We start from the raw sequence: 19032 nt of genomic DNA, 5'->3' as shown, positions 1-19032 counted from the left end.
AAAAAGTACAATTACAAAAATACAATCCTATTTATGCCGTGGTAACAATTTAAGACCTATGAAAGACTGATTTAAGACATTTCAATACCAATTAAGGCTTAGTTTTATATTGAAGAATTCAGAATTTTAACACTTTTTAAGGATCTGCGGGAACCTGAAAGATGCTACATATCTTCTATGTCTGTTGTGAAGAGTATGATCTCTTCCTCAATCATCTGCTGGGGTAACAGTATCAGAGCAACTATATTAAAAAAGCTCAACAACCTGAAAAAGTAGGCCAGATCTTTCCTAGAATCTCCTCTAGAACTTCTGGAAATGATTTCACAAAGAAGAATTCTCCATAAGGTGAAGAAGATCATGGAATATGATATATATATAAATATAAATTAATTTAAGCAAGTAGCTTAAGGTGAGATTTTAAAGATTTAATTTCAGAACAATTCTTAGCAGTGCCCTCACGGGTGGTTAGCTGTAAGATGTTGCCAAAGAGCCTTCAGCAGTTAAAATGATTACAAATAGAGTTATTTGGTCGACCGCTATGCCATATAAACAGCAGTACCCGTCCTTTTTCTGGTATTATCAACAGTAGCTACTCATTTACTGGAGACAGGGAAAATCCCTTCAAACCCACAGTGGTTAGTTGAGTTTCTACATAGTTATTTATCTGATTATGTCTCTTTGTACCAGTTCTAGCAAAACCAAACCCTGCCTGGAGTATATCCATAATCCTGTTTTGGGTGGACCATTCATTACTCATCAGTTCTTCATTACCAGCTATGATTTTATTTGTGTTTTAAGCTTTGAAGTAGATTAAGCCCAAGAAAGAAAGAACATATAAATCAGACAAAATAGAAAAACTTAAATGCAAATGAACATTTTACGAAAAAGGTGAAAATTACATTAAAACTACAACAATACATGCATTTTGAATTAATTTAGTCATTATACTTTTATGTTTGAAAAGTATAAAAAAGTCAACCATTCTCTGCATAAAAGCAGTGTTTTTATGTCAAAACTATTTATACATACAACAATTTTTTTATTTTTAAATCTTTTAACCATTAAACATTTAATTATAAGCTTTGCTCTCTGACCAATTTTTTCCTAGTTGTATGGAGGATTTTTACTGCTAATAACCAAGAGCACACATTGGCTGTGTCCGAATGTTCGCCCTAGTCACTTTAAGGGCACTAGATAGTGGTTAAGCCATGTTAGATGAGTGTATGAATGTCTAGTAGATCAAAAAGTAGTGGACTCGAAATATCCCACAATGCACCTTGAAAAGTAGTGATCATCCATGGTCACTAGACGAGCAGATATATCCCAGAATGCTTTGCGCTGAGAGCTCTCCTCTCAAAGTATTATGGGATTTACTGTCACAGCGGACCCAGCCGCTACCTGACAGCGGTGATAGCAAAGATGGCACAGGCCCTGTGTGGGGAGATGGAGTTACGTGAGCAACAGGGAGTAAGGTAGTTATCATCTGTACCAAAGGTCTGTTAACCGAGTTCACTATAAAGTCAACCATATAGTCCCCACTCTATATAGTGATTGAGGGATTTAGGGGTTAGGACGGACGTTCGGACACAGCCATTTTCTTTGTGGGAGCAGGATTTCCTCTACTTGGGACTCAAAATTTCAGCTTTCTCTCAAATTCATTCTCTTCACCATTAAATCTTTTTTTCTGTTCTCAGATCACATGCTTCTTGAACAGATATTTTCTCCTCTTGTTTACTTATTCTCGCACGCAAACCAATCTCTGCTTGAGTCAGCGACACGCTCGCAAACCCGTTAGCTCTGCTAGTGGATATTTTTTTGCTCTTAGACTGGCCAACAGAACATCTGCCACAGAAAGGGTGCGCTTCTTTTCCCTTGTTTTCCAAATAAAATCGCTGTTTTCCTCTAACCAATTTTGTGCGATAGTCTTCGATATGCCATGTTTTTTATAATTTTTTCCTAATTGTTTGTTTTTATAGATTTAATTTTATATGAAGTTAAACAAAAAAGCTATTTTTATCATCAGTAAGCAGTAACAGGTATGACTACACTGATTAAAGGGCGACATAACACACAAGTTTATGCCAGATAAAGTGAATAACTATACTGCAAATTGGATTGTTTTGGGGAGAAAGACACTGTGGACCACAGAAAAGGCTGAAATTAAGCTAGTACTGAAAAGTTAGAGACTGAGTCGTGACAGCACTGATTACCAGAACATGAGTTTGCTCTTCCGGCACCATTTTTTGTGATAGCAAGGACTGTTGTACAAAAATGCAGCCACATTAAAACTGCAGCCTTGATTACTGATCACAGCTTTGATTGCATTGTACACATGCAATAGCTTTTTCTTCACTGCGCTCATTTATCCTTGGAAGCAGAAGTCGCTGCTTTACTTTGATTTGGCAGAAGTGTTTGGTCTCTAGACTTCATTTTTGTTGCTTGAAACTAAAAAAATGTTTAGTTAAAAAGCCAGTTGTAGATGTTTTGAACCACAAAGTGCAGTTTCAGGGTTTTCTTTCTTTATCTTAAATCCGATACATGATAAAGCTGCAATGCTGGCACCGTGCAAAGATAACTCTGTGTAAACCTGACTTTAACTTTGTTTAGGAAGTAGAGAACAAGACGCAACGCAAAAAAACAAAGGTTGCAGTGTTTGTGATGCAATGCTGGCTTCAAAACTCAACAGAATATTTGATAAAAACAGTGTGACTCATAAACTCTCCCCAGTCTAGCTTCGGATGGCTTTCATTATTTCTGCTTCCAGCCTCCGACTGCTCAGCTACCCCCAATCTGCCTTCCCTCAGCCTCTAAACAGTTCCCTGTGCGTACATCTGGAGCGCTGGCCCACTATTAGCCTGCTAATTGATCCTCTGACAGGCCAAGGCAGCCAGCACAGCAGCGCATGGAGGTACATGTGGCTCTAAGAAAGGACTTTTGTTCTCTGGGCCCCAAAAGTCTTGTTCCTCGCATGGAAAAACTGACGTGGGGGGCAGAAGTTTGGAATGGAGGAGGAGGAGGGGGGGTGACCTTTACTTAAAACAGACTCTTTTTCTCTCTGTAGCTCAGTCACACACACTGTGAAAATCAATAAATAAAAAAGAGCCCCGTAAAAATGTCATGAAAACAGTTGATCTCTGACAAGAAAAGCTGATTAAAACGGGAGCGGAGAGAGGATGGCAGGGTAAGCACACACTTATACTGGATCGCATGATAATTCAAGGTTATGCTGCAAAAAAGCAAAAATATAAACAAGAACTGCTGTAGCCAACAAAGATCTTCTACAATATACTGATAGTTTTGACCAAAACCCGACCACACTGATGACGGTGCTTGTATGCTTCAGTTAAACACACTGCATCAATATCAATAGATATATTTACATGGGCAAGAGTATTCAGAACAAACTGTTGATCGGAATTAAATAAGATTGTGATTGGATTCGGCTCCATTGAAATTAAATTGTTCTTTGAAAGAAAGGAGTTGATATAAGCTCAGTCTCAGTCTGAAAATCTTCATGGTACATATTTGTAGTTGCTCTCATTCTCATTGCGGGAATTGCCCTGACTAATCATGCATGTCGTACGTTAATGTGCAGCGTTTCAATCTTTACTGGAAAAAATTATTATCCGAGGGGAAACAACTGGACTGGTGCCATGTAAAACCTGTGGTTTAACTATGTAGAGTACTGACACCTCAACCACTTTCAAAACCTGCTGCTGGTCCATTTTGGGCACTAACATTCAGAACCATAACACTTCAGATTGTCTTTTTCTTTTTTCTTTCTTCAAAGAAATTACTTCTCTTGTTGGTTTAGCGAAAAGTGACAACTTGCGCATGTTAACAAATGTCATGGTTAGATTATCTGATTTTGAGCCCCTCAAACAGTGTGATATCTATGTTATCATTTGTCATTTATTTTTAAATGCAGGGGTAGAATAACAGATGGTCAAACCAAACAGAGGTAGACCTGATGGGGATAAAAAAAAATATTGACCGCCATTGATTGTAAATTAGAGTAGAATTAGTTTCATCTGATTATTGACCTTAGCTCAAAAGCATTTTCTTTTGTAGTTGTAATGTTAAATCCATCCACTAGAGGGCATCTGTTTTTTTTTGTTTTTTGTTTTTAAGAAAAGCCTTACTATTATTTGCTAGAGAAGATAAAGAGTCAACAATTCAGAATCCAGGCTGGTATTAATTACATGTTCAATGGCGACGAGGATGCAAAATGACCTTAATGCAGCTCTGTTCCAACAGAAAATTGGAGGGCATTACAAAAAAATATTTGCAACATGATAGGAAAAAACAATTTTAGAATTTATCATGGTAGATGGGAGAGGATTTTGTAAACCAATGCATTTCATACAGCTAAGTTTTAATAATCCTCTGAGACAAAGTAGAGCCACATGTCTAAAAGCTATGCTAACAGTACATCTCCTCCAGCACCAAATGGTAGATTTTGTATGTCGGAAATCATGTTTTAATATTGTTTATCTTTTTTATTCAGCAGCCTCTTTTATTATATTTTATACATTTATTAATAACGTGTAACATAAAATTTTACTGTGTTTTCAGTAAGCATTTAATATATCTGGCATAGCAAATAGCTAAAATTTAATGATGTACTGTTTTTATTTAGCATATTGTAAATATTTTATATTTGCCCCTTCATGTTACGGAAAGATCCTCTTGATACAAGAGAATACATTAGTTGTTGTTTTAAAAAGCCGCTTATTAATATAATTAGTCCATCAATAATATTAATCAACCTTAGATTAATTTATTAATCTGTAATTTGCATCCCTAGTTGAGCTCCATGTGCCAGTTTCTTTAAAGAGGTCATAGAATGCAAAACAGAGTTTACATGTCATATATGAATAACGATAGTTCAGTGGGTGAAATGGACGTACAGAGAAGTTCAAACTCCATCGACATCTCCTTGGGGGCCCCCTGTGGCATGGGGGCGCCTGTGTCCAGGCTACCATCACTGGGTCGGATTCGGTCGCCCCCCTGGCTGCTGCCCCCGTCCATCCGGGGTTCCTGGTCCAGCCCCGGAGTTCACAACTCGGTTCTGCTGCACTGTAGTCGACTAAAATCCTGAACGATTTTTATATTCCCCCAGGACTTTCTTTTAGGTATGAAAAGTAGGTCATGTCCAAGAAAAAGAGGCCGTCTGGTCACTCTACCATATCAACAATTTGATGTTTCATTGAGTGAGTGCTTGTTGCTATGATGCGTCTTTGCTCAGCAGCTTTGCTCATTGTAAACCAACCAATCAGCGCACAGCTCATCTAAATATTCATGAGCATACCATAAAAGGAAGAAAACCTGTTGTTTCATTCTGGGGCTTTTAACCAGGCTTGAATTATGGCGCATAGAACAGCAAATATGCCATTTTCAGCCCAACTAATGCTACAGTGTTTATATAATCATTCTATGACCTAGGGCTGGGCGATAATTCAATAACGATATATATCGATCGATAGACGTGTGGCGCAATAGAAAAAAAGAGGGTTGATAAAAGTTCGATAAAGAAACACAGTTTTCCTTCCTTCTCATTGTAGCCTATCATGTAGGTTTATGCTAGTCACTACTTTCTCCCAACCAATCGCAATCGCGGACCCAGGAACGCCATCATAAAGACCCACCCTGTCAAACCACAACACAGAGCACATGAAGATGTCGCAGCAAGGAGAGGCGGAGGAAATTGTTCCAAAGAAGGGTTTTTGTAGTTCACCAGTTTGACAGTATCACGGTCATGGCAAGTCGGACAAAAAACAAGCCACAGTCATCTGTAAAATGTGTAGGGAACCAGTGAAAACAAAGTCTGACAACACAACCAACTTTTTTTTTATCATGTCAGCCGCTCACATCCGCAGGAGTACGAGCTGTGTAGGCCCCAGTGTGCACCTGCATCGTCCTCCGCGGAATTTCGGGGGAAAAAAAATTTATATTATATATATTTATATATATATTCAGTTCTGGGCAGTTTCCCACGTAGTTCTAACAATTGAGAGAAAAATGCTGAGGGGCCAGCAACTTCAAATTAATAACTCAGGTTAAAGCAGGAAACTAAGCTGAACCATAAAAGAGGTGCCAGCAGCACCTCTAGAAGAATAGGGGTGAGAAAAAATACCCCACAGAAATGCTAGGCTAAAGGGTGAGTTGATTTGGGTTTTTGTCCTTGTTGAGTGGAGTTTGTTTACATGGTAGCCTAGTCCTACAATCTTTAAATTACCACAAGCTGGTGGTGTACTATTCCCACCCAAATAGGGTATTCTATTTATGTATTTGTTATATTTATTTTGGTCACTTTTCTGGTCACTTTATTCTTTGTCAGTATTTAATATCATAACTCAGGTCTCTTAAGTTATTTTTCTTTAAAACAATTCTGTTATGGTTAAGAAAGTTGGTTAAATAATTGGAAGTTTAATTGGAAGTCTGTGTTTGTGTTCCTTATTAAAGTTAAATCATTAAGCAATATCATAAAAAGTCCAGGCAGAGCTGCACATAAAATATGGTTTCAAATCTTTTCAATAATTATCGATATCGATCAATATGCATTTTTTTTAATTGATAAGCTTTTTTTCTATATCGTCCAGCCCTACTATGACCCCTTTAATGTTCTTCACATTTTTAATTAGAGGTGAGTATTGGCATGAGTGTTGGGATTCGATACATGTCGCGATACTTGGGTCACGATACGATATTATCACGATATTGCAGTATCACTATATATTGCAATATTTTCCCCAGCTATCAAAATCAAATGATTAGATAAAACAGCAAGTGCTGTATATTTTCATCAGAAAATATTGATTAGGTACTATTATCCATGTTGTTTGGGGTTTTCTTCCACTGTGACTGCCTCAAATACAGATTTGGTCCTGCACGCACAGTTAAAGGGCTCCACAGCGCTTTCTGCCAGAGTGGTGGTGCAGAGGTAGCCCATTTTCCCATCAATGTTTTATGTAACTTTTTTTTTTTTTAAATCGATACTAAGAAGTGAAAGATCGATATTATATTGGGCAGCCGAATATCACGATATATCGCCAAAATGATTATTACTCACACCCCTATTTTTAATATCATGATTTTTTTAGATTTTTTGACTGAATTATGACACAGGTCATTAACCTGACAACAGCCAGATGCATGTCTCGCTCCGCCCAGCTCCACTCACATACATCTGGGAACCCGCCATAGGAATTGCCTTTACTGAAGGCTGGGCCTTATCAAAACTCCTTGCATATGATTGGATAAGCCACTTGTCTGTCATCATTATTGACGTGCTATTTCAACCACTCACACCGAAGCTAACCCGTGACGCTGTGAGAGGAGGAGCCATTTGGTAGATCAAGCTCTTGCCAAATCCGGTCGGGAGAAGGGCGAAAACATCGTTTCCACCAACAAAAGCCTTCAAAGCCATTCTCTGATGTTCTTTTGATGAAACAATATCAGATAGATTGGACAACACAGAAGAAATAGCAGCATCAATGCTAACGCTTGCTTCCTCAATGCGAGCCGCCATTGTTGTTGGAATCTCACGGTCGCTTCTCCACTCCAGGACACACCCGCCCTGCGTCCTGATTGGACAGACCATAAATTCGGTTGGGGAAATCACTTTCAATGAGCGATGTCCCAGATGTATGTGAGAGGAGCTAGGCGGAGTGAGACATGCATCTGGCTGTTGTCAGGTTAACTGACTTCTGACTCAGTTTTGAAGATAAAACGCAAAAAGATCAGAATGAATTTATTTCCACTTTAAAACAAAGGGTGATTTGTCCCCCCTTCCACTAAATTTTTTTTTCAATCTTTTACCTCTTAATTTCTCTTTTTAACATTCGGTAAATGTTGTTTTCCAAACACAAATAATAATCCTAAACAGGACCCAAAGTCGAGGGTTTCCAGTCCACCTCTGGTTTCTATTAAGCAGCTTTCCATTTAACTTTTTTCCATCTCTGTACTTCTAAGAATAACATCTATTTATTCACCGTTGCATTGGTCCATGCAAGTTTAAATAGCTTTTCTGGATGGTAACATGTCTTTATTAATAACTCCAATGTTGTTAAAATGCTTTAAAGGACGGGGTGTCTATAAAAAGGAAAACGTGTCCAAGTTAAGCATAATGGTTGAGATGTAATATTTAAACACAAAATCATACGCCAACATACCCTCTGTTTACTCTAAGGGTTGCATCTCATTTTATTGTGCATATATATATGATTTACTGCCAACACAGTGATCTTTCAATTTTGACATCTGACACAAGAAACCAATGCTGGCAAATTTGAAATACTAAAAATGAACTATAAGCCTTGAGAAGCCAATGTGTAAAGCAACTGGTAAAAATGTACAGTGGCTATATCCATCCTTTATACATCATGAGTGACTAATTCTTTGCAAAAACCCGTAGGCATTTCTTAGTTTGGCACCCCTCTGGGTCTATAGAGATAAACATTGAAAGTTTATGTACATTTATTTTGAGTCTAAACTCCTTTTTTCACCAGAACCAGTTCCTCGGTCATCTCAGTTTGTTTATATTGCAGTTTTAGAAGCATAAACACAAATGTCCGGAGCGCTTTCCTGCAGACATTTGATCAAGTTCCACCTAAAATAAGACATAAGAACTGACTAGAGAGATGAAAAGTGGGATAGATAAATAGACTGATGGATGGATTTTACTGCTAACATTTGCATTTTTTAAAACCCCAAACTTAAAAAAGCTTTATAGTTAGAAAAAAAGACAGATAAACAACAGGACAGATGGAGATTCAGATTCAGTGAATAAAAGAAAGGATATTTGGATGAAGGGGCAGATAGATAAAAGGATGGATTATTCATGCAAACTTCTTTAGCTCCTAGATGGCAAACTGTAATGAAGGCACCATCAGTAAACTATTGCATTAAACATTTCCCCTGTGTGGGATCTATAATTAACCTCACTGTTGAACAAACCAGCTAAAGTAAACTAACCAGGCCAAACCCCTACATTTTACCCAGAACTTCTTTTCTGGGGAGATGCATCTACTTTCCAAAGCAAATCTAATGAATCTCCATAAACAGGTAAATATTAGCTCTGAACTTCTTGGAAATCTCATCTGTTTTTCTTAACCCTGCTGAGGCGACAACTTCCTGAATCTGGAACAACATAAAAGACACGACTGACTGATTTTTAAAGCCTAGCGTTAACCTGTGTTGCTCAGTCTTTTCCACCCTCGAAGGGCGTAAGACACCTGGTCTGCCAACAGGAAAAAAACAGGTATAAAGAAGGAACAGCCGTACCCTGCTGGCAGTGGTCTCTCCCAAGTTGTGGTTTTGGTGTTGTGGTCGACGTAATACACCCTGCCGTGAGGTAAAACCCGCTGCTCCCAGCTGCACGGACAGACAAACACACAAAAATACACATTTACTCCGACGCAGAAAACAAACATAAAGGAGGTATTTGGTAGGATTTTTCCCCAAATGCATCTGAATGTTATTTTGAGAGGATAGGGAGTGTCCCTCAGTAGCTGCTCGTTAGCTAACGATGGTACATTTGCAGCGACAGAGAGCAGCATTGATACATTTAGAGGAACCAAGACTTCATGCCTCTAAATCTGTCCTAGTTACCTCTAATCACTGAGTTTACTAAATCCATCCCATCAGCTAAGGCTTCTACACTAGTATTTTCTGTATTGCGATAACTATGATTCCTGCTGATATCCCAATATGAGATGATTTGAGGTTACAGAGAGGAAATAGATGATTAAAGTTGTTTTTCGATGAGTTCCTGTATTTGCATTAATTACAGGTTTACTGTTTTGCATTTAGCCGGAAATCTGAAGTAACAGAGTTATCAGGTGAAATGCCAGCTTTAATAAAAACGACAATTTCATGTACAGCCATGTAAAAAAGAAGACAAAAAAACCTAATGGTTTTATGTCTGGAAATGTATGTGAAAAAATTATTATAATTTATAAAACATTTTTTTATAAATTATTATTAATAAAAGATAAAAAAATATATATATTATATGGATAAAGACATGCTGGTAAAAGCAGCCTACTCTTGTAAATTTTTATTGAAAGAAACATGAAAACAAAGGGTAGAAAATTGAAAAAAAAAAAAACACACAAAAAACCGTATAGTTTAGTATTAGTAATAGTATTGTTTATAGCATTTTCACAAATTAAACAAGTTAGGGGGTATACTGGTATGGTAATAAGTTTGAATAGAAATTAAATCAACTTATTTTAAAACAATCCATTTCACCCGATAACTTTATATTTGGACATGACATAATTCCCTTTGATGTAAAGCTAAATTCCCTGTGATTCACTTTATGGGTGAGTGGGCAGATTTCAAATGGGGTATGTCTGCTTATACTTTCTTGATAAAATGAATCAATCAATCCTTCAAACGTCCAAATGGTTCACTGCATTATTTGAGAAGCCACTGATTTATGGCACACACATTTTTTTATTTACTTTTCTAAATTCATGCTCATGAATTTTCAGTACTTTTTTGAGTATTTAATTAATACTGATGATCACTAATTAATGGCAGGTTGTAGAATCTTCTGTTTTAAAGCAAAACTTTTATTTGTACCTTCAAAATACATAAAACAACATTGTGTAACTTTAAGCCACTGGGGTGATACATTGCAAAATGAACCAACCTCCCTCTGTGGTTTAAAATCTGGGCAGACCTCTCCGGAGGTCTGTATTTTTATTTTCTTTATCAAGACCTGAAAAATATTTTAATTCCAGAATCTTCCAGAACCCTGTTTCTACTGTGACGTTTGTTTTTGCTGCTGACCCAAGAGTAATGAGGATGTGCTGGTTCTTACCCCGCCGGGAGTGAGTCTGTGGTCGACTCGGTTGTGTTGCTGTTGGCCTGCTCTGTGTTGGAGGAGATGGTGGGATCAGGTTCTGACGGGGCGGCCAGACCCCCGGCGGTCTGGCCTGGACAGGGGCTACTGCTGCTGCTTGGAGCTAGGGATTGGCCTGATGGAGAGGATGGAGGAGGTGCCTGAGGGACCACGACACCAAGGATGCTGTCCAACCCGTTGGATGTCAAATCAACTTTGTCTGTTGAAAGATATGGAGGACAGAAGATCATGGCAGGTTTCCAAGGACAACTGGTTTTTACTGCTGGATAATATAATTAATACTAAAAAATAAAATTCCAATCTAACATTTACTGTCAGCAAAATCAGCAATTAAAGCAAACATTCACCTGCACTGTTATGAGGGCTCCCATTGTTCTTTGATGGCTGTTGGTGATCAGATGGGTCATGATTCTGCTCCTCGGTCAGCTCCCCGTTAGGCAGAGACCTCTCCCTGGAGCTGCCGGGGGACTCCCCCTGCGGACCTCCCACTGAGCGTCTGTTGCTCCTGCAAACAGCGGGAGAAAGCAGATTAGAAGATGAAATGGAAATGATGGCGATTAACACAAAAAAGACAATAAATAAATGTAACATTAAACCCTGCCTCTGTGTTTTCCCATCTCACCTATTGTTTTTTCCTGATTTAGATCTGGCACAGGTGCAGCTTCAGTCACAGCTGAATCAACACACACAAACACCCAATGAGGTGCAGATTACCTTTCTAGATATTTTTTCTAGAGCTAAATTTCTCTTTGCATTTCTTTCATATGATCAACAAACATGTTTCTCTTCACTATCCTGGATGGAAGAAAACTGAGGTTAAATTTGGGGAGAGATACAGAAAATCATAATCACTACTTCATCAGTTGCTATACATCAACAAACAAAGGCGAAAAAAGATGGAAGAAGGGAAACCCATTTTCAAAATTTCATTTTGGAGTGGGGATTTTAGCTTGTTTTGGGGGAAACATGCAGCTGTGAATGTAGAAAGACGCTGACTGCTCCTCCATGGAGCCGTGGTCTGAGCTCTTGGCTGAACTGTGCCTAATGGCCCCACACGATGTTTGGAAGGAAACACCATCAAACCTCTCTCAATCTCGCCGCAAAGCTTTGAAAAAACTGCAGCCTGCCTGCTATTTATTATCCCGGGTACTATCGCAGCCGATGAGAGCCGCAACTGAACCCACAGCCAGAGGGGAATAAGATGCTGGCACGCTGCATCATGCTCCAGTCGACCAAACTGGCACCAAACCCATTTATTCAGTCCCATTCTTTCCTCCATTTATTTGAAAAAACTGTTATGATTTGGTGTCCGGATTTTTTTTATTTATATATATATATATATATATATATATATATATATATATATATATATATATATATATATATATATATATATATATATATAAGCACTTTGCAAACTTTATTTAAGAAAACGGTTTCACAGCTTTATTATTATTTTGCTATTATTCTTATTATCTAACCACGAGGTCTGCAGGGATTTGAAACCAGCAATATTGGGAACATTTATGGATTCTGATCCCAGAAAACCTTTTTTTTTCTCCTTTTGCCCTATTTTATAGTCATAAAACTGACTATGATTTATGGTCTCTCCTTGGTGTCTTGTTATATTATAATGATAAAACCCAAAACCCTCACGTCTCCAAGTGATTTTTAAACATACCATTTCAACTAGATTCTACTGCTTTTTTTGTCCACATATTTTGTTTGTAATTTCATTTATTTAAAATCATATAAGACATTTAACAAACATTTAAAAATCACACTTAGATGGAGTGTTGGCCTAGAGGTTAGAGCAGTGTGCTTGTGCTCTGAGAAGGTTGCAAGTACCCGGTTCGATCCCCACAGCCTCCACTCTGGGTCTCTGAGCAAAACCCTTAAACCCACACTGCTTCCCAAGGGGATGGGTTCAATTCAGTGTATTTATATAGCACCAATTCACAACACACGTCATTTCCAAGCACTTTATAATTCACCAGTTCACACAGTCAAGTTGATTCAAAGTTTTCTATCTAAGGAAAACCAGTTGATTGCATCAACTTATTGATTAGAAGGCAATCCCTCACACTAAGCATGCTTGTAGCGATAGTGGAGAGGAAAAACTCCCTTTTAACAGGAAGAAACCTCTAGAAGAACCAGGCTCAGTGTGAGCGGCCATCTGCAGAGGCCGATACTATTTCTATTTCAAAATTGTCCAGTAAGTATTAAAATAAATGATACCAAAAATTAATATTATAGATATCTCCTTAAATCTTCAATGAGAATGTGTCTTTTTTCCTGTGATGTGAACTTTACCATGACAACCTTCTATTGTAAGGGCGATATTAGATGCGTTTTATAATACTTAATATTAGAAAAGTATATATTTTTCGTCATGTTTGGCAGCCAACACAAATCTGTTTTTAATGAATGATTACAAAAAATGAAAACTGGCTGTATTAATCAGGTTTGTTAATGAAAGGTGAACTTATGTGAGATCATTATGAGATGGGCTCATATCTGGTTTAAAATTTAGACGGATCAATATGAGTGGTTGTCTTATATCTTTATTAAGTGTTGATGAGCCTTTTCAGCTGAAGCTGATTATTAAAGCTGTTGGCTTTGACTGAAGGTCAACAAGACACACAAAGAAATAAAAAGATTGTTGTTGCTTATAGCAAAGACATCATGGTGAAAATGTGGTATTTCTGCAATGAGTTGACCGTCTCTATTTCCTACGATGTACCCGCATTTACAATGATAACAGACACTACACAAGTTGAAATAAAGAAAAGAAACATTTACTGACAAACCAAACAAAACATTAACAATGAAAATCAAATGGAGGGAACAGCAATGCATGCAATTCCCCTCCACCACATGACTGCTGAATGCACTAATGAATCATTGAGCTCATGCATGTTTCACTACCATTACAAGAAAAAAACATTTCTATCAGTCCAAAATATCAGCCGGCTGATATACGGGTCTATCTAAGGTTTGCAAAATTAACAAGCTGATAGATTTTTGCATGAGCCATGGATTCAGATGCAGACTGAAACAAATCTTAAGCCTTGTTACTATTTATTCTTTGTGTAGTATAAAAAATGCAAAGTTACTGATCTCTAAACAAAAATAAAACTTATTTTTTATTTAATCAATTAAACATTTAAGTATTAATGGATAAAAATAAAAGCGCAAGGTGTTTTATCTTTTATAACGGAAGCATAATTTCATGCTATATGGTATACGGCCGAATGGTGAACTGACGTATACTGAGTAGTTCTCTGCTCTATACTGACAACTCAAATGACTTTCACACACACGTAAAACACTTTAATAACCCCAAAGGGAAATTAAAAGTTGCAAGACTTACGGTAGTAAAAAAAAAAAAATTGTTATAGATACTGATGGCTTTAAACAGGAAGGATCTCCTATAGCGGCGTGTCTTATGAGTTTGGAGAAGCCTCTGACTAAAGAGATGCTCACTGTTCTCCATTATGTTCTTCATTTCATAAGGAATTCTTTTTTATCAGCTTTTAAGCTTCCTTAAGTTACTTGCTCAGATGCTGCTACCCCAGCAAAAAATGGCAGAAGAGATCACACGCTTAACAACAGATGTATCGAAGATATGTAGCATCTTGCTATAAAAACTGAAGGACTTGCGCCTCCTTAAGTACAGTCTACTCTGTCCCCTCTTGTAGATGACTTTACACATGCATTCCAACAAAGTTAGCAAAAGTTAAATAACAAACCACTGGACTTTGTTTTTCAAGTTTGAAGACGTTTCGCTTCCAATCCAGGAAGCTTTTTCAAATCAAAATGACTGGAGTAGGGTTTGAGTTCAGGTTTATAGAGTGGCACAAACAAAAGCTTTGTAATGGCTTAGAAAACATGCAAATTGAACCAAAAAAAATTGTAATGGGGAGTCGTTGAGGTCGCTGTTAGTCTGCAGAACCAGATACTGTCCCATGCCTCTAGAAAGGGGGTGTTTCGGGCATTATTGCCCTGGCTGACCAGGTGAGATAATTAGGTCCCGTGCATGGGGATGAGGATTGAGATGATAGTTGTTTTTTGTTTTTTTACTTTTTTGGAATGACTATGACCTGGATGACTGAGAATCTTCACCAGCAAAGTACACATGCCCCTAAAAACTAGTGTGTGAACAATTTTTCATAGATTGGTCGATAATGTATTGTCCAAAATGCCCCAGGCCAAACAATATCAAGTGCAACATGGCCACAGATGGACAAAGCAAAATTAAATAAATGAATATGTGAAACTATCGGTATGTTTTTTCTTCCTAATATATCAACTAATCTACCTGCTATTTGTTAGTGTCTCCATGAAGATTTTAAATTTCAAACACTGCTGTAGCCAGTTCTGTTAAGCTGGATGCAGCGCTATGATCCTGTGTTTTTATGTTTGTTCTGACCTGCTGTTTGAGCTGACTGAAGTGGGCGTCCCCTCACTCTGTGTCCTCCTCAGGTTGGCTCTGTCAGGCTGAAGGATCTCTGCAAGACAAACAGCAACACATCATTATGGTTCCAACACAGTTATTTTCCAGTCAGTCAGTGTGTGTTAGTCCTGTAGAGAGAAAAAAAAAAGAAAAGCAAGCTTGAATTCTTTTAAGTGGATATTACTGTTTTTTGTCAAAATTAATGAACAATGTAAAGCTACTGTTTGCTAACAACCAAAAACATGTTCAAAAGCTGAGTAGCAACAGATGAACTGGAGACTAAGTTAGTCCTTATCTGGTTCTGAGTTGCATAGAAAAAGAAATGGATAATTAAGTAGGTTATGTAAATTGTAATTAGATTAATACTGGTTAAATAGATTTTCCCTTTAACCAGCATTTACCAGAGCTTTTTCATTCTTATCAAAGATTCACAACAACTCAATTTGAAATTAGATGAACTGATCCATGTTTTTCAGATCCAATCAGACACCAAAAGATCAAATACTGATCCAATACTACTGTGGACCCCCTCCGGCTTCAACATCCGTACAACATCCAGACACCTAAGATATTCAGATCTTCAAAATATTCCGTCTATGGTCTGGCAATGTTTTCAGTAAAGGACAGCAGCTCCCCACTAAACTCCCCACTAAAAACAGCCTCCGGGGGTGACTGATTAATTGCCAGAATCGCTTTGAGGCTAACCAATACTCTTTCTACATGGACTCTCTTAACTTCTCTTAGGCATCTGCCTCTGTGACCGTACGGACAATGATACCTGCTAGGTGCCTCAGGAGTCTAACAAGCCAATCAGGCTAGATAGGACTCCTTCTTCAGCTTGATTGTATCCTTTATTGTTAGCATCCACCACCAGGTTTGGCGGTTACCACTACCAAAGGCACTGCAGACCTTTCAGCCACATCTATAAGCAGCTGCATTGATAGTAAAGGTCCAATACATGGTCCACTCAAGACTCCCTGTCGCTAGCCTTGTCCAGAATCTGAGCTCTCCTAGAGGTGTAAGTTGAACACAACAACATAAAAAAAGTTTATTTAAACAAATATTCCACAAAGCCATGTTGGCTCTTAAGTTTTTGTTATTTGTTGCACTTTAGCAACCCCCAGGACAGCTGAACATATTACAGCAAAGTTTCTCTGTTTTATGATTTCAGCCCTTTGTTCTCAGACTCTTTGGAAAATGACGGGCTTAAAACTCTTCACTGGAAATAGTTAACGAGATTTACAGATGCTATCCTATCATAGCTTAATGCTAAAACCCCAGCACAGCATTGTGCAGCTGCTTTCAGTTTTTATTGTGTAGAAAAAGAAGATGTATTTTAGGTCAATAACGTTCAAGAATCTCTGTACACAACAGCAATTTTAACAACTGTTTAGATCACCATGTGACCATAGTTACATCTTGGAAAATTGCTCAACAAGCGTACCACAGCTTCTAGACGCCATTAAAAGCGGAAAGATGCAACAATGCTCCAGAATAAATGCAAATGTGACTCAATGCAGCTCATGCTATGCTTCGCAGACTCCAATGAAGATTCATTCAGTTCGTCAAACCATGAGATACTTCCTAAGTAATTCCACAAGTAATTATCCAACCTCCTAGTGGCCCTTGGAGCACCAAAACTTCAGGCAATTTCAATTTTAAATTCCAAATAATAAAAAATTTGAAAGGAATTCAAGAAAAACATTGTGAGCTCAAAATTGCAGACATGAGCCACCAAACTTTAAATTCTGATCTACAGAGATTAAATTTAATCTTAAACAGACATCAAGCATATTTATATTCTAACACACCTTACAGGCAATCTAATTAGCACCCTCTTCTCCATCAATGCCTGCCATTTCTCCTTTGTAGATGTGGTGCTTATCTATCTAAACATCTATTCTAATTCACTTCAAATGTAGGAAAGAAAAATCCTAATAAATAAAGCTGTCTAACAACACTGGCAGAGGCTACCAGAAAGAAATTCTGATGTTTAAATCTAGCATTAGGTGATTTATTGCCTCTTTGAACATTACAGAGGCAGACACTCCTCCTTTCAGCTCTAAAGCATAAGACATTCATTTTAGAGAGGCTAAGACCCATTAATGAAATCAATGCAGCTCTTGGACATGCGGCAGTAGAAGAGAAGTTAGTGATTTGACATGGACCACTCATCCCCGTGTGTGCCATGCAGTCTGCGCTGATCTGAGCATAGTCATGTGTGGTTTTGGTGGTGTGAGGGAATGTGAGAATTGCGTTCCCAACTGTGATTGAAAACCACGGGGCTGTAACATGCTTTTCATTAACACTCACTTTCTCCTTTGCGCACACACATCCACCGTCTTCAAATGACACACTGGAGGCACGAGCGCCTCAAACGCTGCCCCTGTTTGCACGCCTACAGTACGTCCTGCTATATAAAGTACGGCAAACAGCTAAGCTCTTACAGACCGCAGAGAAACACAGTTCTGTTTTGTGGCAATGAAAGAGCTTCTTGTGTGCAGCCCCTTCGGACATACAGAAAAATAAACAGTGGTCTTGAGGAGAAACCATTGTGTCATAGCCTGCTAACAGAGCAGCCCCCCCACCCCCACAGAGTGGCATGGGTCTTATTTCTAGTCTGCTGTGAGTCTTTAGAAAAGCTAAAGAGTTTTTAAGTGCAGAAAGATCCCAAAAACCAAACTCCTTGAACAGAGGGGAAGTTCTAACAGTAAATAGAAGTTAATTTCTGAGTAAAGTTTTTGCAAAAGGCACAATTAAACTTTGTATTTATTTTTTTACTTGAGGCAAAGAAAACAAATCTTTAATTGTGCAGTTTAGGATTTCATTGTGGAATAACATGTATTACTATATAATATATGATGACAGATCTGAACTGCACTTCTCCAAAAACATATACAAAAATATATCTGTAGAGATATAATGATGGAATGAATAATAATAATAAAAACAAACTTGAATATACCCATAAAATAACAGAATTTAACACACCTTACAATTTTTTCTGGTGCATCTGTTTCATCTGGGCTAGCAATGTTTTAACACTCTGTTAAAACACTCAGTCCACCAAAACCCGAGTAATTTTGGTATACTTTCTCTCTTAGTACATTTGGCTTATCTGCTGAACGAAATTAACACTCTAAATAATAAAGATTTGTAAATTTAAATGTATACAGGTCATTGCTGATCAAATAAGAGGCAGAAAAACAGATGCTACATGACCAGAGGCTCATTAATAACATCTCCAACAGAACCATGAACCGTTTTCCCTCTTAGGTCAGGGAAGAAACTACACGGTCTGTGGAGCAAGACGGCAAGCATCCTCCACACCTTTATTCCTTATGCTATGAGACTGTTGGACTCAGTTTAAACCCCAGGCCCCCGCCCTCATATGCCCTTCATCGTCCTTCTTCACCACCTAGGACAGCACTGAGTAGTAGTTCTGTCCCACATTTTAACACCCCTGTCTGTCTTTCTTCCTTGTGCAATATAAATACACTATATAATCAAATGTATAATATGAAACACATATGTGTATAACTTGAAGCTACTTAAATGAGACAGGCAAAAACAACTATCCGATAGGCCTTTGTTTGTCAATCAGTAGAAATGTCTATTTCATAAGAATGGTTTTTAGAACTAATAAAATCTTAACAGGATTTTAGATCATGTTTGGACACCCTTTGGTCAGCTGGATATCCTT

At 37.9% G+C, this 19032-nt stretch overlaps 1 protein-coding gene across 3 annotated transcripts in view; it reads right to left on the bottom strand.

Annotated features, from left to right (window-relative positions):
* The window catches only part of wwp2 (WW domain containing E3 ubiquitin protein ligase 2), an 80676-nt gene that overhangs the window by 31123 nt on the left and 30521 nt on the right, over positions 1-19032 (bottom strand). For all 3 annotated transcript variants that reach the window (XM_038286919.1, XM_038286921.1, XM_038286920.1), the window contains exons 6-9: positions 15306-15384; positions 11221-11378; positions 10832-11072; positions 9286-9375 (exon numbers count right to left, since the gene is read on the bottom strand). In XM_038286919.1, the coding sequence (XP_038142847.1) occupies positions 9286-9375; positions 10832-11072; positions 11221-11378; positions 15306-15384 (568 nt within the window). The remainder of the gene's footprint in view (positions 1-9285; positions 9376-10831; positions 11073-11220; positions 11379-15305; positions 15385-19032) is intronic.

This window comes from Cyprinodon tularosa, unplaced genomic scaffold (assembly GCF_016077235.1).
Source record: "Cyprinodon tularosa strain WSP-4 unplaced genomic scaffold, ASM1607723v1 ctg232, whole genome shotgun sequence".
Taxonomy (NCBI): domain Eukaryota; kingdom Metazoa; phylum Chordata; class Actinopteri; order Cyprinodontiformes; family Cyprinodontidae; genus Cyprinodon; species Cyprinodon tularosa.
This window is presented reverse-complemented; position numbering and strand designations above follow the sequence as displayed.